Source organism: Narcine bancroftii, chromosome 11, assembly GCF_036971445.1.
Source record: "Narcine bancroftii isolate sNarBan1 chromosome 11, sNarBan1.hap1, whole genome shotgun sequence".
In the NCBI taxonomy this organism is placed as follows: Eukaryota; Metazoa; Chordata; class Chondrichthyes; order Torpediniformes; family Narcinidae; genus Narcine; species Narcine bancroftii.
Window position 1 is genome coordinate 84927339 of NC_091479.1, and position 26724 is coordinate 84954062.

General features: G+C 38.8%; 1 protein-coding gene across 7 annotated transcripts in view; it reads right to left on the minus strand.

Annotated features, from left to right (window-relative positions):
• LOC138746060 (dedicator of cytokinesis protein 4-like) overlaps positions 1-26724 on the minus strand; it is a 282285-nt gene that overhangs the window by 237682 nt on the left and 17879 nt on the right. For 6 of the 7 annotated variants that reach the window (XR_011346681.1, XM_069903812.1, XM_069903810.1 and 3 more), the window contains exon 1: positions 3725-3804. The exons of the other annotated variant lie outside the window; for it this stretch is intronic. Coding sequence is in view for 5 of the 6 variants with exons in the window: in XM_069903812.1 (XP_069759913.1) it covers positions 3725-3773 (49 nt within the window). In the remaining variant the exon portion in view is untranslated. Of the gene's footprint in view, positions 1-3724; positions 3805-26724 lie in introns of those variants that run through there. 7 annotated transcript variants of the gene reach the window in all.

A 26724-nucleotide genomic window follows, 5' to 3' on the forward strand; every position in this document is an offset into this window, starting at 1 on the left:
TGTCTTTGGGACCATGCTCCTAACCCACCCCTCCCTACCTTACCTTTTTGTTCAGACACCTGATGAAAGGCTCAAACCCAAAATGTTGGTTATGCATCTTTATCTTAGCTCGATAAAGTACACTCTTTGGCCTGATGAGTTTTCTCCAGCATTGGTGTTTTTTTTTTAAAATCGTGGTTATCACAGAATATGAAGTTTTTTTTAAAATAATAAAACTACCACTGCTGTGGTAGTGTTGATTATACATGCTGCAATTAGATTTATTTGCCCCTCGAGTTTTCAAAATTTCCCGCTGACACCTCACATTTTGTGGTGAATGAATCTCTTCCCAATTTGATTCGGACTCTGGATTAATTGTTCAGGATAATAACAGTACACCCAAAAGATTAAATCTGATTTTTTTTTAAAAAAGGAAAACCAACATGCAATATCGAAAAAAAACTCAAAATACAATTGCTGTCTTTCGCCCCCACCACTATTTTCTACACCAGCTAACTTGTGAATTCAATGGTAAGGTTAATCTTAATTTAAAAATTGGTCCCTGAAAATTTTCTGTAGAGTACAGAATCACAACTGGAAATAATACTGCAATCACAACTTCACACAAATAATTAACAACCCTCTAATCATGAGTCAGACATAGAACAGAAACAGGCTCCTGGGCCTGACTCATACATGCTGACCAAGATATCTTGGATATTTCCCCACTCACATTAAATTTTTGACCCCTCTACTGTAATGTGAAAGTTTTAAGGAATTCAAATGGAGTTATCAGCTAACAGCTCCCAGTCCCCGAGAACAAGTTTGCTGAGCAAATCATAGGCAAATTACAGGATCTTGAGTCATGCAATGTACAAGATAAGCCGCATGGAAGGAGGAGGGTGTAAAAAAAAACAGATCTTGTCTTTGTCCAAGGGAGGCAGACTCACTTTACAACGTAATTGATCATTGTCTGTAGAGATCAGAAAAGAAGTGCTGGATTTTACTATCCAAGTGTGGGCTTCTCCTCAGACTGCATTGTGATCAGTGCAAAAGCTTGTTTGTGTGGAGTCCCTGGGAGGCAAAAAGGAATGAAACATGTTCCTCTGTGAGGGTATTCATTATTTTGTTAGTTCCTGAGTGTATGTATAGCTTTACTCGTTTTTTTTTTACTTGCAATGCTCATGGTGTGGAAATAAATACTTAATTTGTAATTTAGCTCTCTTGAAGTGTTCTTTTTCCATCCTTCGTCTGAATACTTGGAGCTCGTTATACCTATTCTTGGAAAAAGAGACCATTTATGCTTCCCATACCCCTCAATTTTGTAAATTTTAGGTCCAGTGAGAAGAATTCCAGGCTCTCCAACCTCTACTTGTCACAAAAACCCTCCATTCCAAGCAACATCTGGTGATTCTCTTCTGCATTCTTTCCAGCATTGTCACAGTCTTTTTTTGCTTATTTGTGTGGTAACCAGAATGGCACACAATATTCCAAGTATGGCCTAACAAATTGTCCTGTATAACTGCAAAATGATGACCCAACTCTCATCTCAGTACCTAATCTATGAAAGCAAACAAATGAACACCACCATTTTCAGGGAGCATGAAGTTTCACTCAAAGGTCCCTCTGTGCATCAACACTTTAAAGCTCCCTGCCAATTACAACATGTGCCCTGCAAGTAGTACATGACCTCGTACATTGCCTCATGCTTGCCTTGATTATATTCTATCTGCCACCGCTCTACCAAGCTTTCCAGCTGATTCATGTTCTTCTGCATCCTGAGGGAACCATCCTCACTATCTACAACTCCAGCAACCTTCACATCCTCCAGTAAGCTCACTTGACATACCAGTGGCATTCTTATCTCTACAAACTATATTACAAACAGTCCAAGCACTGATCCCTGCTGTACACCACTGATTACAAACTTCCAGTCAGAGAAAATCCTCCATATTGCATCCAATCACCAAGCCCATTTAGTTTTCAAAACATTTTAGACCCTATGTGTCCCACTTTCTGGGCCAGTCCACTCAGCAGAGCCTTGTAAAGGTCTACATATCCCATGTCCACTGTCTTGCTTTCAATTCTTTTGGTAGCCTCCAAGAACTCAGATTTGTGAGATAGGATTTCCTGTGCATTTCCATGCCAAGTCCTCCTCATCAGTACCTGCCTTTCCAAATGATCAGAAATCCCATTCTGAACAATTTTTGCCTAGTTTCTTTCTATTGAAAAGGCAAACTGGCCTCTATTTTCCCAGCTTAACCCAGCACCCTTCAATAAATATGGTAACAACATTAGCTCCACTCCAATCTCTCATTAATTAATGGCTAAATATGATGCTAAGATCCCCAAAGCCCCAGCAATCTTTTCCTTGCTTCAGATCATTCTCTGGGATATCCTCAACACTTCCCCTTTTCTGATAAATGTTCCAATCAGACCCAACTCTCCACCTTCTCAATCCTTCTCCCTGGTGAATAGTGATGCACAGATTCCTTCAAGGATATTACCCATACTTCTTGACTCCACACAAAGAACTCCCTTTTGGTCTGAGGGTCTATTCTTTCCCTGTTACTAATATACTATACATTAAATTTTTATTTCAATTTTGTTTTTTTTAAATAAAATAACCAAAAATGCATCATTTTTTGTGACGTTCACTCCATTTTGCCTTCTAAATCAATGCTTTGGAATCCCTATTGAAATTAATGGGCCTCACATCCTATGCCAGGTTTGACTTGGCACAGCATCAGAGTGCCAATTACTTTAATGTGATCCTGGACCAAGCTCCGAGCCAATTTTTTATAAATTGCTAATCATTTCAAAACAAACTCCAATTCATGACCTTCACAGCTCATGAAGCAATTTAGCAGTGCATTCACTGTTAAAAATCCAAGACATTGTCTATTAAATTCATATGAAACATAATTAAACCATGTCTTCAGCACATTTACGTTCTTGTGACTCTCATGCTTGTAAATCAGTGAAGGATTCAGGTCATCCACAAACAATCTGCACAAGACTTTACCTGGCTCAAACTCCAAGATCATAGTTCTAGGCTAGATGTGAACCCATATTAGTGAAATGAAAATAGAGTTCAATCCAGAGATCACTTGGTGTTTGTTGGAAGGGTTAAAGAGTTGAAGAACCACAAGTAGTTTTCATAAACCTGGCAAAATCATAGTGACTTTGTCAAGTGTCCCAATTAGAATGGGAATTGAGCAGTCAAAACTCCTCTTTCAGACAACAGCAAAAGTACAGAAGGCCACAGCTCATGATGCAGATAGTCGAATCTAACCTGCTCATTTTACTGCTGGAATCCACAAAATTAAATGGGAGAAGCTGGGCTTTGGATCATATTGAAGAAATCATCTTGATCCTGTGCCAATTCAATGTAGCACAGAATAAAGCCCCATTAATTTCAATGTTTATTCAATCTTTGCTCTGAAGTTGTCTTTCAAGATTTATTTTTACATTTTGGTTAATTTTACATCCTGATGAAAAGCAAACCCTCATCTCAGTTTTCAAACGTTGGAATCGGTTAAGTATAATTTTCCATTATTGAAATAGATTTATTTTTAAAATTACAATTAAGGTGCTTTAAACCACATTCACAACCGAGACTGACACATGCAACTTGCTGCAGTGAAAACAGAGTTTAAAATGTATTGGATGGATGTTCTCCCTCGACCACACAAAAGCCAATTAGAACAATTACATTAAACACAAATTTCACAATAATACATACTGGATAGTGTCTGATGTAGCACAGCAAGACCCCTTATTGAAGGCAACATTTTCTATTGTCAAAGATCTGATTAGTCCAAAGGGTCACATTAACAAATTTGTCTTTTCGTTGGCTATGTCAGTAAGACTGCCATGTCATGGATGTACTCTGATCATAAATATGAACTTTGAACTTGTTTTGAACTTTAAGATTAATAAGTAATGCCTTTGTCACAATTTTAATAGAATTCTGGAATTATTTAAAAATGACAATCTGCAAGATTATTAATTGAAGATTTGCTCAACTCGGGTCCTTTCACTAAATTTTCAGACTTCGTTCTGCCACTGTAATTAGAGAACCCAGTTTGTCCTTTAATTTAGCACAGTTATTGGCCCTTCCAGCCCACAAGCCTGTGGTGCCCAATATACACCAATTAACCAGCAAATTTTGTATATTGTTGAAGGGTGGGAGAAAGCCAGAACCCCCAGAGGAAACCCAGGCAACACAGGGAGAACACAAACTCCTTGCAGACAGCAGCAGATTCAAACCGAGGTCGCTGGTGAAGCAAAGGCATGGCGCTAACCTCCGTGCTAACCATACCACCACTACGCTAACCGCCAACCTCGATCAATGTAATGTTCACATTTAATCCATCTTAATGCTTTTTTTTTTTAAAAACAAAAACTTCTTCACATCATCTTAATTTTAATGCATCACCTCATGCTGCATTATCTTCATTCACATCACATCCACCTCGGTGTTTACCTCATTCTTCTTTCCTCCAAAACACCGCCTCACAAAATTGGCCCTGATCTGTTATTGTGCAATTATTTGGTAGCATTTATTTATCAAGTAAAAAGCCCAGTTTTCTGAGCCAACTCCGATTCATGTCCACTGAGTAAGAGGCATATCCTGGCTACAATTTTCCATCATTCCAAATGGAAGAATTGTATGGATCCTATCCAATTTCCATTTCCAAAATGACAATACAGGAATTACAATGCCAAGCAGAAACATCGACAGAAATCCAGACGCCGGCAAGGTGGTGATCTTGTCATTCTCTGCTTACATACTCATTTTATTCAATAAAGCATCAATGGAAATACAATTTACCATTTAATAATGAGCATTTAAAAGACTTTCATTCATCTATGGCCCTCCAAATATTTATAAGCAGCACATTATCAGCAGAAAATGTGAAAAGTTGACAGCACCATCTCTTGTAGATGTTTTAGCAAAATTTATCTCCACTGTAATTTTAAATTAACAACCCTCCCTGAAAATACAAGCTTCAACACTTCACTTAGTTGTTTTATTTTTCCATGAATATGCGTTAGTTTAATATCACCTCTCTTGAATGCATTGCCAATTTATAGTCTACAAGAATTCACAAAAAATTCATTCACACTTTCACAAAGAAAACCAACTCTTGTCCCTTGACTTCTCACACACGGAGACTCAGTTCTCACTGGAGGTTCACAGTACCCAAAATATCTCATCTCCTGTATTATTTTTGCACAAAGCTCCTCATCAAACAAATAGAGAGCAGGACTTTGTTTGAACATGCACTTGCAGTTTATTTTTCTAAATCTATTCTTGCTGCTCATTGAGTTTTACATTTCCAACATCCCCACCCAAGGTGATTAGTTCAACGCTACCTCATTTCCAACCACATTTATCCAATACCTTGAATTTTTTGGTCTTCTTCAGATGGAAAAGCCCTCTCCTCTCCTTCATTTCTAAATGTTTTCTAATAATACATCAGTATAGTAAAATTCCAGACCGCTCAGGGATGGGCTTGTCCGGAATTTCAGATTATCGGGCAGTACTTTTAAAACTAAAATTTAAAGAGATGAGCAGGTAAATTTTGGTAGTTTATTAACTAAACATATTTTCATGCAAAATACAAAGTACATAAAAATATTTATTTGTTCATTTCGCAACTTCTGTGTGTCTGTGGTGCTCTCACACGTACACACATAAAAACCTGCTAAATTTTAAAAACTTTGAGAAGTCCAGATTCTTGGGTGGCTCAGATCTCTGGCATTCAGATTTTTGGACTTTTCCTGTACTACACAATCTGTGTTTCTGGATGGATTTCTTGAAGCAGTATTCAGATATATAACTATGTAAGGGACCTTACTGGACCTTGTGTCAGAAAATGAGACTGAACAAGTGAACAGCTTCAGTGGAATAACATTTTGGCAATAATGATTTCAATTCCTTTGAAGTTTTTAGATTGTTATGAAGAAGAATATGCCTGGATCTTGTGAGAAAGTTCTAATTTGGAGGAGGGCAGGGTGCTACAGGGAATAGCTGTAATTAAGCAAGTCTACAAGTCCACAACTGTGGCAATTAATGCAGGGACCATCTCCTCAGAATCCAGAATGAGCAGGTTTCAATAAGAAGGAAGAACAGAGATGGCAAAGCAAGTGAACTTTGGATGTCAAGAGAAGTTGTGAATTTGGACAAAAAGGAAACAGAGGCAAGATTTGGGAAGCTAAAGTCAGAAAGGGGTTTGAGGGATTGAAAGATTGCAGGAAAGATTTCAAGTTGGGTATTAAGGCAATCAAAAGGAGCCATAAATTGTACTTGATGAATGGGATCAAAGCAAATCCCAAGGCATTTTATACTTGCATTGAAAGCAAGAGCAGAACTAGGGAGAGGAGAGGAACACTCAAGGACAGAGGAAGGAATTTATGCTCGAAGATAGAGGAAGTCAATAAATGAGAACTTTGCATTAGTGTGATGGCAGAGGTCTTTTTTAAACAAAGATAAAGATACATAACTAACATTTCAGTCTTGACCCCTTCATCTCCAGCATCGTGTTTCTACTTTGTCTTCATATTCACCAAGGAGATGTACATTGAGGATGCTAATGTATTGGGCATTTTGAGATCAAGAGAAAGGTGGCATTGGGTATCTTGAAGATCATCAAGGTGGACATCCCCAGGGCCTGGTGGGATATATCCCAGGTTTATTCAAAAAAGGCAAGCAAGGAGATCTTGAAGATCTTTGTATCCTCATTTGTAAGAAGCAAATTTCCAGAGGACTGGAGAATAGCCAATGTTGACACTTTGTTCAAAAAGCAAAACAAAGTTAATCCAGGAAATCATAGACCAGTGGAGCTCACATCAGTAGTTGGGAATCTTTTGGGGAGAATATTTAGATGCAAGTTTTGCATTAAGAACTGTCACAGCAGATCACGTATTACAAACATGATCAAGGCTTTTTTTTTGAGGGGACAAAATAGTCAGTTGAAGGCAAGGCAGTGGATGTTACCGACATGAACTTCGTGGCATTTGTCCCTTATGGTTGGCAATTGAGAAGGCAAAGATGGATTGGATGCATGGTGAATTGATAGTTTGGATTTAGAATTGGCTTGATTGTAGAAAACAGAATGTGGTATTCTGGCTAGAAATCTGATCAGTAGGGTTTTGCAGGGATCACCCTGTTGTTTATGATACAGATGAATAACTTGGATGACAATGTAGACGGGTGGGTTAGTAAGTTAGTAGGATGCAAAGATTGGTGGTGTTTTGGACAACATGGAGCAGCCATTCTCAATCTTTTGGCCAAAGCTCCCTTCACTCTCCTCAAAGTTTATGCCCCCCTTCCCTGTGAAGCAGTATTTTAGTTTTTTTTCATTCTGTAATTCTCTCCCACTGACTACATTAAAAAAAATTAAATTATGTTTCCAGTCCATGGCCATCTCACTCCCATTGAGAATGGCTGGTGTGGAGGACTACCAAATGACAACAAAATAGAGGGCTATGCAGTGGAGAAACACTATGCAGTTGTTAGAGTAGGATATTAGGTCAGCACACACAGTGGGCCAAAGGGCCTGGATCATGCCATAGATTTATGTTCTATAGATCAGTTACACGTATGGGTAGAGAAATGCCAGGTGGAGATTTATCCAGGCAAGTGCAAGGTATACCCCTTTTGGAGATCAAATGCAAGGGGATCTACAAAGTAACTGGCAGAACGCTTAAAGCCATTAATGTTCAGAGAGATCTGAGATCCAGATTCATCACCTCTTGAAACTGGCCACCCAAATAGATAGGGTGAAGGCATGCTTGCCTTCAGTGATTTGGACATTGAGTGTCATCAAAAGGACATCATGTTGCAGCTATACAAAACTTTGGTTAAACCACATTTGGAATATTTTGTTCAATTCTGGCCACCCCATTAGAGGAATGATGGTGCCTGCATTAGACAGCACAAACAATAGGAGGTTGGACAAGTATGGGTTGTTTTTGCTGGAGCTTCAAAGGCCAAAGAGAGAACGAACAGGTTTATACAAGAGACATAGATAGGATTAATGGGCATAATATTTCTCCCAAGAAAAACGTGTCACAAGTTTAATGTTTTGGGGAGGGGCGGGGGTGGGACTTAAAGGAAACATGCGGCAAAAGTTTCATTTTAGACAGAGTGGTAGATTTCCAGAATGGATTGACGACAATCATGGTGGAAGCAGATACAATAGAAACATTCAAGAAACTTCCAGAAAGACACAAACATGTAGTGAATGGAGTGTGGGATTGGGGCGTGGCCATGCAACAAGACTGAGCAGATGTGCTTTTGCTGAGCTTGCCATGAAGAGTTTTTAAAAAGATAGCTCAAAAGTACTTTGAGTTTTTCTTTTACAAAAGTCTACTTATATTGATAACTAACAAAGATGACCAAAAAAAAAATGAAACAAACGTCCGAAGAATCTCTGAGTTTGCCTGCGACATCGACCAGTACTCTGAAAGGAGCTGCCTCAACTTCAGGAGCTTCTGCTTGAGAATTACAGGCAATCCTATCCAGGATGGAAGCCTTAGAAATACAGTTTTGAAGAAGTGATTGAAAGATTTAGAGAACTCGATCAAAAACATAGAGGAGTCGATCATCGATTTAATGGAATGAATGAACAGTGCAGAAGGAGACTTAAGAAAGCACGATAGGAAATTGGAAAAATTGTATGACCAAGCAAAACAGTGGATGATTGATAAACAAATGCTCTGTGATAACATTGATCATATGGAGAACTTTAGCAGATGAAATAAAGAACGAATGATTGGTTTTAAAGAAGGTGCAGAAAGAATCCTGGATTCCTGATGTACTTCATGCTGAGTCACCTGGTGGACAAGAGAGCCCATTGAACCAAGAAGAAATGAGGATATGCATCCTTGACCAGTCCTTGTAAGGCTGTTGAGCCTTCAGCAACCATATTTGACCTATGTTGGTGCCCAACTTTAATAATGCTGCTAAATTCAAAAGTGATCTCTCCCTGAATCTCCAGGTTAATTTAAACTGTGAGGGCTGACATAAAGGTATTTAATAGGGGGGGGGGGTAGAGTTAGGGTTTTTGAATGTGTTTGCTTTATACAAAATTTAATATCTATATTTTTATTGAAATGTTATTATTTTTTATTTTTCATCAAAAAATTTAACAATAGAGTGTGGGATATAGATCATGTAGAAGGTAGATGGGATTAGTTTAATTAATTTAGACTACTGGTCGTAAGGACTGGTGTTCCACATTTATTTTTGAAATTTTTATGTTTAACATGCAATTCTATTAGACAGGCAATCATGAAATACTTGGATAATAAAATGTTTGTTTCTCAACCTAATTACATCACATTAGTATAACATTTCAGATAAATTACAACTTATGAAGCACAAGTATTATGACAAATTATTACTTTCATAAAATACTGTGAAACAATTCCGGTGTTAAGAGACAATATTTATCCACACATAAAAAGTGAGGCTAACATTCACTCAACTTCTTTCTTGTGGGACATGAGAAAGCCCACAGTAAATTTGAAACTTCGATTTCATGAGGGGCATCGTGCCACAGTAGAACCTGAAGTGACACAATTTATCTCTGGAAAGTCATGAGGCTCTGCCAGTTGAGATATAGGCCAAAACAAAAAAGGCGATCACTGTATGTGTATCAAGCCTTTGCAATTCTGGCAACTATTTTTCATTGCAAAGGATCTCCAGAATAACAGCCTGTGTATGCATGTTGATTTGTTTCCAAGGATTATTTTAAAGCAGAGTTTATCTTGTGCAAAATAAAAATATTACCTACCGTCACATCTGTTATTTACTGGCTGCTTGTCTTGGATATGTGGTTGTTGATCATTCCACAAAATAATTAACTTTAAGCATATTGCATTCCTGGCCATGATTTCAACACAAATTCTACAGATGAAACATGATGGTTTTCAACAATAAACATTTTAATTCCACTGGAACTTTTCAGTTTTCCAAAATTTTCATATTTTCATGGAGATCATTCGGATGAACAAAACTTACCTTTCATGAAAAGATGTGGTATTCAATTGAAGAAAGGATGGGTTGCAGATGGTAGTAAAGAAATAGAAAATTGTATGTGATATGCATCTCAAACAAGAAAAGTTGTGCAGCACACAGCCAGTGCAAATACTTGTTGCATTCTGTCAGCAAAACCAGAGAGCCAGGAATAAAATCTCAAAGAATAAAGTCTCCGAGAAAACTGGCCTACTTCTTTCTGCACTGCATTTTCTCACCCATATCACAGCCAACCAGAGATGATTTCCCTTTACGTCAGGAGATCCAGGAAGTGAATTCCACCTGTGGAAGGGCGAAACCCTACAGAATGAATTATCCTCACCATTTGGCCCTTCATGATCATGCCAGCTTTCAGCAGGCAATCCGCTCAGTTCTATCACCTCTTCCTAATTTCCCTTACATGCAGATCAACCATGCTTTCAGAATCAGAGAATTTATTGTCAATGAACAAGTCACAAAATATGTTGCTTTACAGCAGCAGTACTGTCCAAACATTTCTATAAAACCACATTTCAAAACAGACAAAATAGGGCAATAAAAAGATAAAAGATAAAGTGAGATAGTGTCGGTTATTCATTGTTCATTCAGAAATCTGATGGCAGAGGGAAAGAAGCTGTTCTTGTGACACGGAGTTCTCATCTTCAGACTCCTTTACCTTTTCCCGCTGGTAGCAGAGTGAAGAGGGCATGGCCTGGGAGGTGAGGTTCCTTGAGGATAAAGGCTGCTTCGATAAGACATCACCTTTTGAGGATGTCCACAATGGAGGGAAGACTCGTGCCTGTGATGTCATTGGTTGAGTTAACAACCTTTTGTAGTCTTTTCCTGTCCTGTGCATTGGCACTTCCATACCAAACAGAGATGGAACCAGTCAGAATGCACAGTACACCTGTAGAAGTTTGAGTCTTTGGTGACATACCAAATCTCCTGAAACTCTTCACAAAGTATAGCCGCTGGTGAGCATTCTTCATGGTTCTATTGGCATGGAAGCTCCAGGACAAAGATGTTGTCACCCAGGAATTTAACTTCTTGGCCCGCCACTGCTGAGCCCTTGATGTGGACTGCTTCATGCTCTACAGATTTCCTCCTGCAGTCCACAATTATCTCCTTGGTTTTGCTAACATTGAGGCAAGCTTGTTGTTGTCACACAATTAGCTGATTGATCTCCCTCCTGAACACTTCCACATTGCCAACTGTGATTCTGCCAACAACCATGATTTTGCAGATATCATTTGTGTTGTGCCTAGCCTAGCCACATAGTCATGGATGTGGAATGAGTCGAGCAGTGAGCTAAGCATACATCCTTAAGGTGAACCTGCGTTGATCGGTGAGGAGGAGACATCCTTTCCAGTTCATACTGACTCTGGTCTTCTGACGAGTCAAGGAATCAGTTGCAGAGCAAGGTTCAGAGACTTTGGGTTTGGAACTTGTTGACCAGCACTGAGGGGTCAGGCCTCCAATTGAAAATTGCAATTTGGATCACATTTGAGGAAACATTTTGGTTAAGGCACCAGTAATCAGAAAACTGGAGCATATGCCCATGAAATGTATAATCTCCAGTCTCTAACCCCTTCTCACTCCAGCTTTATTTCTTCCCAAATATCAACAATTGAACAAAAAACTAGACCACAGTCAGTACAAACTTAAAGGAGCTTCTCCTCCTCATTGACGATCAACACAGGCGCACCTCAAGGATGCGTGCTAAGCTCACTGATCTACTCGCTCGACATCCATGACTCTGAAAGGTCATTGCAGGTTACGGAAAAGGTTAGTTTACCATTACTCTCTGCCTTCAATTACTTCTCCAAGTTATCCCTCTCCCTTTCACACATAATAAATTTATTGATAGATATCCCATCCATTTGTTTTTTTGGGGAAGTTACTGTATGCAAAATCAACAGCACATCTTTTCCCAATCTTCCTTGACTCAGATCACTTAGACAAATGAACCTTATATAATTATTTAATTGTTATCTATGTTTGATGATCCATGATTCTCCAAGTGACAGTCAATGTTTCCCTGATTTTCATCTTTAGTTTCCACCCCCTTCCCCCATTAATTTCTGACAGATTATGGACTGTATATCCTTCTCGCTTAAAAAGTTGAGAAAATGGGATAACATTCCTCATCTTTTAGTCCTTGGCACCATTCCCAGTTGAAAGGATCAGCAGGGTTTATTCAGAATAGCAATTATCTTCACCTCACTTCCTCCAACAAGAATGAATTCCATATGTAAACAATAATGCTTTCTTAAACTGAAGTGTCTCATTTTTAAATTTCATTGGATTAAATTGCTTAAAGACTCTCTTCCTTTGTTAAAACATTAGCAATTTTTCTTTTGAAGGCAAATAATTTTTTTTTCTTTCACATGCCCTCTGCCTGCAGATTTCCACTTACGTTGATTCACCCTTCCTTTATAACCATTAATTTAATGTTAAGACAAATCTTATTAGGAAATTAAAGGAGAGCACATGCTCTCTTAGTACTTGGTACAGTAGAATATCAAAAGCTTTTTTGATGTTCAGGAATTTGCTACATTCTGTTGATTGTGCTGGATGGACATAACTGAAGTGTGTCAATAACTATCTTGAATAGTAGCCTTACATTGTAAACCTAGTTTGCACAAGGGGCAGGACCACAGGCAAAGTTTGGGCATGGAAACAATACTTTTTCACTTGCATTTGGAAACACTGGGATGGAGGGGAATGTGAAATGTGGGGAAGAGGCCTGGCTATTAATGGCCAGTGTTCGAAGGAGCAAAGCCCTACTGTTTGGAAGAAGTGGGACTGGCAGTTGAATATTACAAATTGATCGCCATATATCCAAGTACAGTGCCCTCCATAATGTTTGGGACATTGTATTTAAACAATTCACATTCCAGATTTTATTCAAGGTTATTTGTATACATTTTGCTTTGACCATGTAGAAATTACAGCACTTTTTAAATACATAGTCCCCTCATTTCAGGGCATCATAATGTTGGGGACATTTGGCTTAGCGGGTGATGGTGATACTCAGGTATGTTTAATCACTTAATTGGTCCAAGTTTAAGACATGATGACCAGAGTTGCGCCAATGAAAGTTAAAGAAGCCATTATGAGGCTGAAAAATAAAACAGTAAGAGACATCACTCAGGATGACTAAAATCGACACTTTAGAGCATCATTAAGAAGCTTATTGGTGGGCTCAGTAATCACAAAGAGACTGGTATTCCAAGGAAGACCTCCATTGTGACAACAGAGTAATTCTCATCATAATGAAGAAAAATCCCCAAATGTTTATCTGACAGATCGGAAACTCTCCAGGAGCCAGGTGTGGATATGTCAATGAGTACTTTCCACAGAAGATTTAATGAAAAGAAATAGAGTCTACACTGCAAGATGCAAACCACTCGTTAGCCACAGAAAGGATAACCAGATTACAGTTTGCCAAGTATTTATAAAAACCTGTAGAATTCTGGAAAAATGTCTTGTGGACAGGTTAGATCAAGAAGAACCTGTATTAGAGTGATGTCAAGAGCAAAGTGTGGAGGTTTAAAGGAGCTCCCCAAGATCCAAAGCATACCACTTCTGCATCTTGCAGCTTAGCCTCATAACAATTACAGCACAGAAACAGACCAGTTCAGCCCTTCTAGTCCATGCTGAACAACTTCTCCCACCTAGTCCCATCCAGTCCATAAACCTCCACTCCTCACTCGCCCATATACCTATCCATCTTTTCCTTAAATATTAAAATCGAACCCGCATCCACCACAACGGCCGGAAGCTCATTCACACTCTCACCATCCTCTGAATGAAGAAATTATCCCTCATGTTTCCCCTACAATCTTGTTTGAATCTCCCCCACTGTCAACAGGAAAATGACTGCTCACATTGACACTGTGTCCCCCTCATAATTTCTATGAAGGCCAACATGCCTAATGATTTCTTCACCACCCCATCTACGTGACTTAACTTTCAGAGAATTATGTACTAAAATTCCTAAATCCCTTTGTTCTACTGCATTTCTCAATTGTCTACGATTTAATATGCATGACCTTTGCTGAATGGTCCTATCAAATTGTAGCACCACATATTTATGAGTATTAAACTACATCTGCCATCTTTCAGCCCATCCAAATTCAACTGCAAGCTTTGATAACCTTCTTCATTGTCCACAACAGCACCAAATCTTCATATCATCTGCATACTTACTAATGTAATTCACCACCCTATCATCTAGATATGACAAACAACAATGGACCCAGAACTGATTCCTGAGGCACTCTACTAGTCACCAGCCTCCAATTTGACAAATAATTTTCCACCACAACTCTCAGGCATCTCCCTTCCAACCATTGTTGAATCCATTTCACGACTTCAACATTAATACCTAATGCCTGAACCTTACTCACTGACCCCTTATGCAGAACCTTGTCAAAGGCCTTACTAAAGTCCATATAGACAACATCCACAGCCTTCCCCTCATCAACCTTCTGAGTAACCTCCTTAAAAAATTCTATAAGATTTGTTAAATATGATCTACACATACAAAACCACGTTGACTAGTCTTAGTCAATCAGAGTCTTTCCAAATAATTGTATATACCATCTCTAACAACACTCCATTAATTTACCCACCAGCAAAAAAAGAGTATTTGGTAGACCCCATTTAACTGAAGAGTTGTTCAAAGGAAGCAAGACTCCCCTCGACAAATAAATCCTTAAACATTTAATGCCCAATCTATGCCATTCTTTAAAAGTTACATCAATCACGCAAGGTTTAAAGAAATATTTAGAAAAATTCTTTCAACAGCAGTGGAGGTCTTCCTTGGAATACCAGTCTCTTTGTGATTACTGACCTCTCCAGTACGCTCTTTCTTCTTTATGATGTTCCAAACAGTTGATTTTAGTAATACTAATGTTTGGGTGATGTCTCTTACTGTTTTATTCTTGTTTTTCAGCCTCCTAATGGCTTATTTGGTTCAACTCTGGTCCTCCTGTTGAAAAATGACAACTACAGTCTCCGAAGGTGATCAAAAGCGGAGAAGCCAGCCTAGCTCTCTTATACCTGTACCAGTGAAGCAATTAAACATACCCAAGTAATCACAAACACCTGTGAAGCCAAATGTCCCAAACATAATGGTGCCCTGAAATGAGGAAAGTATATAGCTATAATTTCCACATGGTCAACTTCAGGCTTCCACTCAATCTTTCACAAGGTAACAGCAAGAGGTTGGAACTTAGGTGATGGGGGGGGTCTCAAGTGATGTTGGCTGCCTTCTCGATGCAGCAGCTCACACAGGCATCTGCAATGCATGCAAGATCAGAGCTTGTAAAGGACTTGGCAATGATTGCCAATTTCTACAGCCTTATGTATTTCTGGGCAGTTCAATTATTAAATTAGGCCAAGGTGCAACCCATCAGTATACTTTCCAATGGACACCTTTTGAAGTTTGGCAGACCATTTGGCCAATGTGTCAAATCTGCTCAGACTGTTGAGAAAGTAGAAACATTGGTGCTCCCTCCTCATGGTTGGCTCCAGAAGAGGTCCTCTGAAATATAGACTCCCAGGAACTTGAAGGTACTAACCTTCTGCACTGCCATTTCATCACTGCAGACATACTCCACAACAAATTCATTGGTCTTGCTGATGCTGAGAGCAAGATTGCTGTTCTGTCACCACCCAACCAGATTCTCATTCTTCACCCTGCATTCTCACTCCTCATTTCCTGTTCTTTTTTTAAATTTTACTACATTGTAGATGCTAATTCTGGTCAGTGAAATATGTGCCACCTAATTAACTGACACACCACACATTGGAGGGTGAGAGAAAGCAAGGGTACCTGAGGGAAAACTCCCACAGGTCATGAGAGAAATCCTTAGGGTCAGTGCCAGATATGAACCTGGGTCACTGGCACTGTAATAGCACGTGCTAATCCCGGCGCCACAACAACATTCGACCAACAACAGTGCATTTCTAAATGGTGTTGGAGCCAGCTTTGGCTATGCAATCTAAGTATAAGAAGAATAAAGCATGAAGCCTTCAAGTACCAGTTTTGACAGTCATTGAAGTGGAGGTGATGTGGCCAATCTGCATGAAATGGAGTCTGCCATTGAGGAAGTTCAGGCAAAGGAAGCAAAAAAAAAAACTGGGTTCAATAAACACATTTAACCATATAACCATATAACCATTTACGGAGCGGAAACAGGCCATGTTGGCCTTTCGAGTCCGTACCAGTTCACTAATTTTGTGCGCCCTCTTCAGGCATTGGTCCCGGTAATGGATAGGAAGTTGTAGGTAAATATTGGAAGAGAGCACTATGTCAGGAAGACCAGGTTTACCCAACTACATTTTCTTGGGACACGACAGTTCATATGCCCAAGTCTTGCTCCAAATAAGCAAAGTCAACGGTATAATTCAAAGGTGGCACTGGTTTGCGCAGCAGTTATTGCAATGCTATTACAACACCAGTGATCCAAGTTCAAATCCAGCACTTACTGTGAGGAATTTGTACATTCTCCCCATGTCTATGTGGGTTTCCTCTGGATGCCCTGATTTCCTCCTACCCTTCAAAACAGACAGAGACTGTTGGTTAATTTGGGTAGTTTTGTAGCATGGGCTTGTGGGGTGGATCAGGCTTATTAAAATGCTGTACGTCTAAATTTAAAAATGTGCCACTGAACATGGAAATTATATCAGAGTTGCAAAGATCATTCATAATGGTCATTTCAAATAAATTTGAATTAAAAAAAAACAAATTTCACTCACAATAAATTACTTTTGATTTTAAAACTGCAATTAAATGAAAGGTTTGCACCTCTCAAATAGTCCACAAGCCTTTAACCTTGAATTCCACCCGACCAAGCTCTTTCCACCCCTTTTTTTTTTGAAGACTTTATTTAAAATTTTATAACATGAATACAATAGAGAATTACATTTAAAGAAAAAATTTTAAAAAAATTAAAATGATATGATTACAATATTACATCAGAAAACTACACAAAATACCCCCCCTGTTAATTATAACACAATCCTAGTGTCGCCGAGAATATTCTCCCAGAATCACAGTGCGGCTTTCGTGCAAACAGAGGAACTACTGACATGGTCTTTGCCCTCAGACAGCTCCAAGAAAAGTGCAGAGAACAAAACAAAGGACTCTACATCACCTTTGTTGACCTCACCAAAGCCTTCGACACCGTGAGCAGGAAAGGGCTTTGGCAAATACTAGAGCGCATCGGATGTCCCCCAAAGTTCCTCAACATGATTATCCAACTGCACGAAAACCAACAAGGTCGGGTCAGATACAGCAATGAGCTCTCTGAACCCTTCTCCATTAACAATGACGTGAAGCAAGGCTGTGTTCTCGCACCAACCCTCTTTTCAATCTTCTTCAGCATGATGCTGAACCAAGCCATGAAAGACCCCAACAATGAAGACGCTGTTTACATCCTGTACCGCACGGATGGCACTCTTCAATCTGAGGCGCCTGCAAGCTCACACCAAGACACAAGTGAAACTTGTCCGTGAACTACTCTTTGCAGACGATGCCGCTTTAGTTGCCCATTCAGAGCCAGCTCTTCAGCGCTTGACGTCCTGCTTTGCGGAAACTGCCAAAATGTTTGGCCTGGAAGTCAGCCTGAAGAAAACTGAGGTCCTCCATCAGCCAGCTCCCCACCATGACTACCAGCCCCCCCACATCTCCATCGGGCACACAAAACTCAAAACGGTCAACCAGTTTACCTATCTCGGCTGCACCATTTCATCAGATGCAAGGATCGACAATGAAATAGACAACAGACTCGCCAAGGAAAATAGCGCCTTTGGAAGACTACACAAAAGAGTCTGGAAAAACACCCAACTGAAAAACCTCACAAAGATAAGCGTATACAGAGCCGTTGTCATACCCACACTCCTGTTCGGCTCCGAATCATGGGTCCTCTACCGGCATCACCTACGGCTCCTAGAACGCTTCCACCAGCGTTGTCTCCGCTCCATCCTCAACATCCATTGGAGCGCTTTCATCCCTAACGTCGAAGTACTCGAGATGGCAGAGGTCGACAGCATCGAGTCCACGCTGCTGAAGATCCAGCTGCGCTGGGTGGGTCACGTCTCCAGAATGGAGGACCATCGCCTTCCCAAGATCGTGTTATATGGCGAGCTCTCCACTGGCCACCGTGACAGAGGTGCACCAAAGAAAAGGTACAAGGACTGCCTAAAGAAATCTCTTGGTGCCTGCCACATTGACCACCGCCAGTGGGCTGATATCGCCTCAAACCGTGCATCTTGGCGCCTCACAATTTGGCGGGCAGCAACCTCCTTTGAAGAAGACCGCAGAGCCCACCTCACTGACAAAAGGCAAAGGAGGAAAAACCCAACACCCAACCCCAACCAACCAATTTTCCCCTGCAGCCGCTGCAACCGTGTCTGCCTGTCCCGCATCGGACTGGTCAGCCACAAACGAGCCTGCAGCTGACGTGGACTTTTATCCCCTCCATAAATCTTCTTCCGCGAAGCCAAGCCAAAGATTAGTAATCTAACTTAAAATTAGTCCAACCCTCCCCCCCAAAATAAAGAGTGAAGAGTTAATAAAATTAACAATATATATGGAAAAAAAATACCCACTTACAAAAAAAGAGATAAAACTTAACCTAAAAAAAATTCTAACAACAAAAAATTTTTTTTATCAATATTAAAATATCATGCTTAAATATATATTTAAATCAAACTTAAATGCATGTAATTAGCAAACGGAGTCCACTTTAACTTATAAAAAGACATCTTATCCTGAATGCTCTTTCCACCCCTTTGACCAAATAGTTAATTCTTTTCTGCACCCAAACTTATTTTGAAAGATTCCGGTTTTGATTATTTTCCCATTCTGAATGGGCAAATGCCCTTTTAACTCACTGAATTTAGCCTTCCTGGATTGTTGTGCCTGACAAATTATGCTTTTTGAACAGCCCTTAAATTCCAGGTCTTTTTTTGTCCAGTGTTTGGGCAGAAATTTAATTTTGTTTTATAACAACAAAAACATTTTTTTAAGCCCATCTTAAATATACATTTAAGGTTAAAACTCTATGCTAATTTACTTTTTGAACCTTCGAATGTGCTCCAGTCAGAGCTGTCATTATTACCCAATTTCAATGATGTTTCAAATCACATGGTTTTGTCTACATGTGCTGTTGCTTTTTGTTGCCACTGGTATTTTTATAGTTTTTGCTTTTGTCCAATTTTCTGGTGTTTGAGCTACAATATTGTAGTGATTAGTATTTGTGAACCTATATCAATAACTTTTTTTAAAGAACGAAGTAGTAATTAAAGGAAAAGAGGAGAAAAATCAAAAAAAGGCTTCCGTTCAGTTACTAATAAAGTTGCAACTAATGTTTTCTTACCAAATTTTCACTTTAACCACATGAAACTATGTAAATACATTTAGGCTGTACGTATGATATTGTAATTTAAAGATGTAATTTTAATTTTGCTATTTGTTTTTTTCACTACTATTGCCATTACATTCAGTGATATATGGGGGTTACAATCTACTAGTAACATTAGTACAAAAAACATTAAGGATTTTTCATGGTCTGGAATGGGAGAAGGCGCATGGCGGTGGCGGTGGTGGTGGTGGGGGGGGGGGGGGGAGAAAAAGAGTTTGGAATCTCTGATTTGCCACACTGACACCACTGATAGAATTATGTCTTAATTTAGTGGGGGGGGGAGAAAAAGAGTTTGGAATCTCTGATTTGCCGCACTGACACCACTGATAGAATTATGTCTTAATTTAGTACATGTCCCTTTTATTCCTGCATATGCACACAACAGTCCACTGGCCATGCCACTCATTCATCCAGTCCAGCTGATGCTGGTCTGCTTTCCATTTCCCCTGTTTAAACCCGCAAAATTTCTGAGCAATACAAATTATATTGTGTTAGAATTGCTTCCAGATTTAATTCTGTTTTATAACAACATGACACACATCATCTACATCATGACACACATCACATGCAGCTGGGCATCCGCCAAAACCGGAGAATTGCCTCATGCATCATTCTCCTCTTAGTTTCTGGCCCTTCCCTTTCCTGAGTGATATTACCAATTCATTTCCTCTCAAACCTGCCCTCCCCAGTGCAGGTGGTCTGCTCCTCCACTAGCCTAGGTCATAGCAAGCTGCATCCACATATTACAATAAACACCACGGCTGAACCAGTTGAGATCAGGATGGCTCAAGAAAATTATTTACACTGCAGTTGTAAATTTGTTAAAGCAAAAACTATTCAGGAAACGATCAAGGGAAACAGGCAACTTTTGCAATGCCACATCAATCTGAAAAAGCCAGAGATTTTTCAATGGAAAATGGTTTGTGAAAAGGCTTGATGGGGAAAAAGCCCAATTTACCTTAAGCTTGGAGCACGCAAAAAAGAGCATTTGGTAGAAAACTGAATTAAGATTCTGTAACTAGAAAACAGCTACGGTTACCCAAATTCTTAGATCTGTTTATATTGCAGTATTCAGTCTTTCTTGGACTTGTATATAGAACAAAACCTTGCCTCTTTTGAGCAATTATCTGCCAAATTTAAAATACCTGATCAACATTTTTTTTCACTATTTAGAGATTAGGAGTTTCTTAAACTCCTTAACGTTGAGGCTGCCCCAAGGTTTAGATTTTAATCTTATCTGGGAAGTATCTAATTTTAGACCTAATCAGAAAGGACTGCTTTCAGCCCTTTATGAAGTACTTTTAAGACTTAGTGATAGTTCTTTATCAAACATTAAGAAACTTTGGGAACAGGACTTTCAACAGCTATTTGCTGAAGATACATGGGAGTCTATTTTGAAACATGTCATTCATTCTCTCTCTGTGCTAGACATTCTTTATTACAATTTAAAGTAGTCCAGAGGGCCAACTGTTCCAAAGTTGAATTAGCTAAATTATACCCCATATATCCTCCAAACTCAGGAAGGTACTTTATACTTGTTCTAGTTATGACCCTTCCTTTGGAACTACTGGAAAGAGATATTTAGCACACTAAAGGTAAAGGTTCACTTAATACTACATTTTGAATGTAGCATCCATGAAATTCTTTAATTTTTACTATGGTAAGGAAGACAAAGTTTCCACTTTGTCCAGAAACCCCTCACAGAAATGAGGCCCCAGTGAGGAACAAAATCTTAATTCTTGATATAAATCTCTGAACCCTTTTTATTGCTACTTTTGGAATGAGTGGACCAGTAGACTTAATTTTGACTCCATCTCAATCCCATGTAGTTGCTTTTGCTTCCCTGATTGCGAGAAGGCTCATCTTGCTGCGGTGGAAAGATGTTGTTCCTCGCACACATACACAATGGTTATTGGATTTGATGGTAACCCTCAACTACTAAAATGAGTTAAAAAAAATTCTTTGGGGGTCTTTTCTTAATTATTTTCAAAATTTATAGATCAATTATTTTTGCTTTTTATTAAAAATCTTTTCTTTTTCTTCATTTTTTGAACTATTATTTTGAAATCAGTAACGGATTCCTGGCTTTGATTGTAATCACTCAGATAATGAGTTGGGGTTAGAAATTATATTAGATATAGGGTTTTTTTTCTATTTGTTTTTATCAACAACATGGATCATATGCATCTTGTTTACTATCTGTAATTTTACTTTTACCTGAACTTTTGAAATTATTTTCCTCAGAAACCAATAAAAAGATTTATTTATATTGTTATCATTCAAAAATGTTCAATGCCAAGATAACAAAAACAGCAACATTCAGAAAACTTGTTCAAAAAGGTAGTTTTCAGTTTGAAATCTCGTTTGCTGCTGATCCAATAAATTTACACACAAGAGAGTACCTCAATGAACTACTTTTTCCATATATAATGCTATGCTGAATGGGCAAGTCTAACCATCAGTCTACAAGCAACAAACTCAACTATTAGGAGAATTTAATGGATCACCATTTCAAATTAATTTGACTTGTACAAATTTTGTGTTGAAAAGAGTTTATTGAGAACAGAGTTGGCAGTTGTTGCCTTATGCAGATTCAAATCCTCTGTCACTTGGAGAACAAGTACTATCAGGAACACAGTCAAACATTCACGTAACCTAGCATTTCTAACAATAGCCCACTTGTTAAAAAGGTAACAAATACTATTATCTCCCAAAGGTTTTTTTATGTCATCTCATCTTTCTGAAAAATAGGTATGAAAGACACTCAGAACAGATCCAATGATAAATCAACAGAATGGATCATTTTATTCCCCATACATTTATTCACTAAAGTTTCCTTTCCCCGATCCCTGTCCATCACCATCTCTATTGTCACCTCCAGAAACGAGTAAATTAATTCATGCAAGCAGTAAACTGACATTCAAGTTTAGAAGCAATTACTCACTGCGACTGATCCAGATTCAATGCACCGAAGGATTCCTTTTATTGCAAGATTTAGTGAAGACAAAGGTTAACCTCTGAACCTTCCCTTGGCCATGTTTCAAGACTTGGCATGCCGTTCTGCTAATTCTCTTTGGCGAGATCCTGCACTTCAGCTGGAAGCTATGGCAACTATATTAATCTTTTGACTAAGAATCTCTGTTCCTGCCACCAAATCCAACCTCCTTTAATCTATGGTGGTGAACAAAATAATTTTAATTTTGAAAGAAGGGGATACTGTATTAAAAGATTGTCTGCCAACTCAAATCTGAATTAGTATATAGAGATACAATTTTTCGTTGCTATTTTAATTCACAAATCAAGTAATAATTCTATTCACTCACATCAGTTGAAAGTATCTGTGAACAGAAATGAGCTTCACATAAATTTAAAACGAATGAAACTGAAGAATCACATGTAAAAAAATTCAAAACATTGCAGAACCTTGCTAAGACCACAGTCAGGCAGTTTCCCATGAAATTCTTGCTCTACACTCAAATCCACCTGAATGGATGTAATTTAATGACTCACGAGATTCTTGACATGTTAGCATCAATGTAGTAAGAGAGCAAGGCAACATCAATTCTTTTTGTGGAATGGGGTGTTTAAATAATTTAATCTGGTTTCGTGCTAAGATATTGTAATGTCCTGAAATTTTTGACGCCATTTCAAATATACCTTCTCCAACTTAGTTACGTTAGTCTGACATTAATGCAAAAGATTAGTCTGCGCAATCATCCCATGTACATACAATACTTTTTTTCCCTCATCTGATTAGAAGATAAAAATTTACCCTCTTTAAAACAATCTCCCAAATTTTTCATGCCTTTAAATCTCCAATGCAATAAACTTTGATTATGTATTGAAAAAGAAATAAGTTGATTATTATACAAGAGTCAAAGCTGATAATTTACCCCTAGAGCCTGTCATTTTATTTTTCTTTATCCATAACTTCATTAAATGTTTTAGTATAGGCACATTATATTGTTGTAGCAAATTTATATTCCATCTAAACAAAAATCGATGTATTTCAAATTCAGAAATACTTGCCATCTCAATTTTAGCCCAACTAGGAGGCCGTACCATACATACAATACTTTTGTTGATTCTTATACAAGTTTTAACAACATGGTGGACTAAAGGGCTCAATTTTGTGCTGTGCAACTACAACTTTGAAATATAAACAATTTGTATTGTTGCTACATTTCAAGTGACAGTTGAAGTCCATACATGTGTCACAACAACATCATTGCAAATATTTAGACACAATTTGATGTACCAATTATTATTATAAATGAATTTGAATTAATATGATTCAAGAATTAAACTATAACTTAGTTATGTGCAGGTATTTGCATTAATAAGAAATGCTCTATCGATGGATTTGTGCCAATATACACTATGATCAAGATAAATGAAAACTGAGATGACAAGAGGGGACAAATTCAGAATTAAACTATATTACACTTGCAAGGAAAATGCATTAATCTGTCACAATTCTGCATGACCTTAACAATATAATGGTCTTTTATAAAACTACACAAACACAATAGCTATATTTTCATATTGGTGAATTTTCTTCTCTGGGGATACATTTACAGAAATAACATTTTACTTTATTCTTTGCCAGGAAAATTTTACTGACAGTTAGCATGTTAGAGATAGATTGAATTTCACGCAATTAAAAAAGAAAATGGAGCTCCATCATCAAACCACTTGAAATGGGAAAGTGCCCAAGATACCAAAAGAACCTCACTGGAGTCAATCCTGAAAACGGGATTTTTGTGATTTTTTTTAATTTAGACATGCAGCATGGTAACAGGCCACTTCAGCCCATGAATCCATGCCACCCAATTAATTTACACCCCCCGGTACATTTTTGAACGGTGTGAGGAAACTGGAGCCCCAGAGGACACCTGCGCAGACAGGGGGGAGAACGTACAAACACCTAAATACAGCACGGGATTTGAATTCCAGTCGGGTCCCAATCACTGGTGCTGTAAAGGCATTGCATTAGCCGCTATTCTCAACCAAGATCACATAATTGTTGAGATCGTTCAATACAAGTGGGCTGTATGACCTTCTTCAGCCATAAGTATATGAACAAAAAGGTCATATGATAATGATCAAATCCAGTTAAACGAGTAGAAAGTGATAAGACTCATTAAGTGTGACTACACTGACGTGGTATATTTTAATTGAGTGTCACGGAACCATCATCGAATGGTCAATATATTCCTTTTCATTAGGCTTAACTGTTCAGAATCAGAATTTATTGTCACGAATAAGTCACAAAATTTGGTGTTTGTGGCAGCAATCATAGTTCAAATATTCATATAAACCATCTTACAATAAATTGTTAAAAGGTGCACATAAAGTAAGGCAGTGTCTTTGGTTCATTGACTATTCTGATAGCAAATGGGGAAGAAGCTGACCTTGTGCCGTTGAGTGCTCATCTTTAGGCTTCTATACCTTCCCCACCCCCCACCCCCCCCCCCCCCCCCGATGGTTAACAGAGTGAAGAGGGCATAGTCTGGCTGGTGGGAGTCTTTGAGGATAAGAGGCTGTTTTTTTTAAGACTGCCTCTTATAGATGTCCCCAATGGAGTGAAGTCTGTTGCCCATGATATCACAGTTAATAACCCTCTAGAGTTTATTCTTGTCCTGACAGTTGGCACCTCTGGACCAGGCAGTGATGCAACCACCCAGAATGCTTTCCACAGTACACCTGTAGAAGTTTTTGAGAGTCTTTAGTGATATACTGAATCGTCTCAAACATCTCACCTACTATAGCCGCTGGTGAGCCTTCTTCATGATTGCATCAACATGGAGGCTCCAGGACAAATCCTCAGAGATGTTGCCACCCAGGAATTTGAAGTTCTTGAACCACTCCATTTCTGAGGCCTTGATGAGGACTGGGTCGTTTTCCCCTGACTTCCTTCTGAAGCCCACAATCATCTCCTTGCTTTTGTTAACATTGAGTGCAAGGCTGTTGGTGTGACCCCACTCAACAAGCTGATCTATCTCCCTCCTGTACGCTTTCTCATTTCTGTTTGTAATTCTGCCAACAACTGTGGTGTCATTGGAAAATTTGTAGATAGCATTGGAATTGTGCCTGGCAACACAGTGGGTGTATAATGAGTAGAGCAATGGGCTAAGTATGCATCCTTGAGGTGAGCCCATGTTGATAATCAGTGAGGAGATGTTTGACTACGGTCTTCTGATGAGAAAGTCAAGGATTCAGTTGCTAGGGTGGGGGGGAGGGCGCAGAGCCCCAGAGTTTATAACTTCTTGACCATCATTTACTAAGTGGTCTTGTTGACTTTAACCTCATAACATACCACATTCTAGAAAAAAAAACCACTTCCAACAAGTTTTTTTTTTAAATAGAACTCCTCAAGGAACTCAACAGGTCAGACAGCATCTATGGGTGGAAATGGTCAATGTTTCACATCAGGGCTATTTTACATGCATATCATCCAACCAAATCCATTGTATTCAGTGTACCCAGTATGGCCTCATCTACATTGGTGAGACCAAACACAGACAGGGTGACCTCTTCACCAAATGCCTGTTTCCCTTCCCCCCCCCCCCCACCCCACCCGCACCAACCATTCCTTTAACGTCATGTTTATCCTCAGCCTCATCCATTATCTTGATGAGGCCAAACATAAATTTGAGGAACAACACATCACATTCCTTCTTGACAACCGTGCACCCACCTAACCACATTTGTTCTCATTTTAAGTAAGCCCTAACCCCTACATGATTCCTTCATTTCTCTTTCTTCTTGACAGAAACCTGTACTTAAGTTTTTGAGAGAAACTTTTCCCTCTTTCCTCTCCCTCCCTCCCAACTTCCAAATGGTTTCTCCCTTTACCTGTCTCTCCATCTCTTACATCTTACTTTGTATTTATTGTCCCTGTTTAATTTAATTAAGTATACTATTGTAGTTTATTTACTAAATAAATAGCTGGTGCAAGGAGGAATATTGGTGTATATGAACATTGTACAATGTATCTGGTAATAACTTGTCATCAAGCTCTTATTACCAACAATTATTGGAATAGATCATTGTCATCAGATAGGGAACTTCCTGTGGTGATTCATGCACGCACTAAAATGAGTAACATGCACTGTACTTTTACAGGTTTTCAAATAGTTGATCTGGGTGGAAAAGAAGATTCATTACTTTTACTGCCCCCCCCCCCCCATCCAGAAAAGCAAAAAGAGAAACTTTTAAAATATATTGTGCAGTCATGAAGTGAATTTTTCAAATACAACATATTCAGATTAGCCC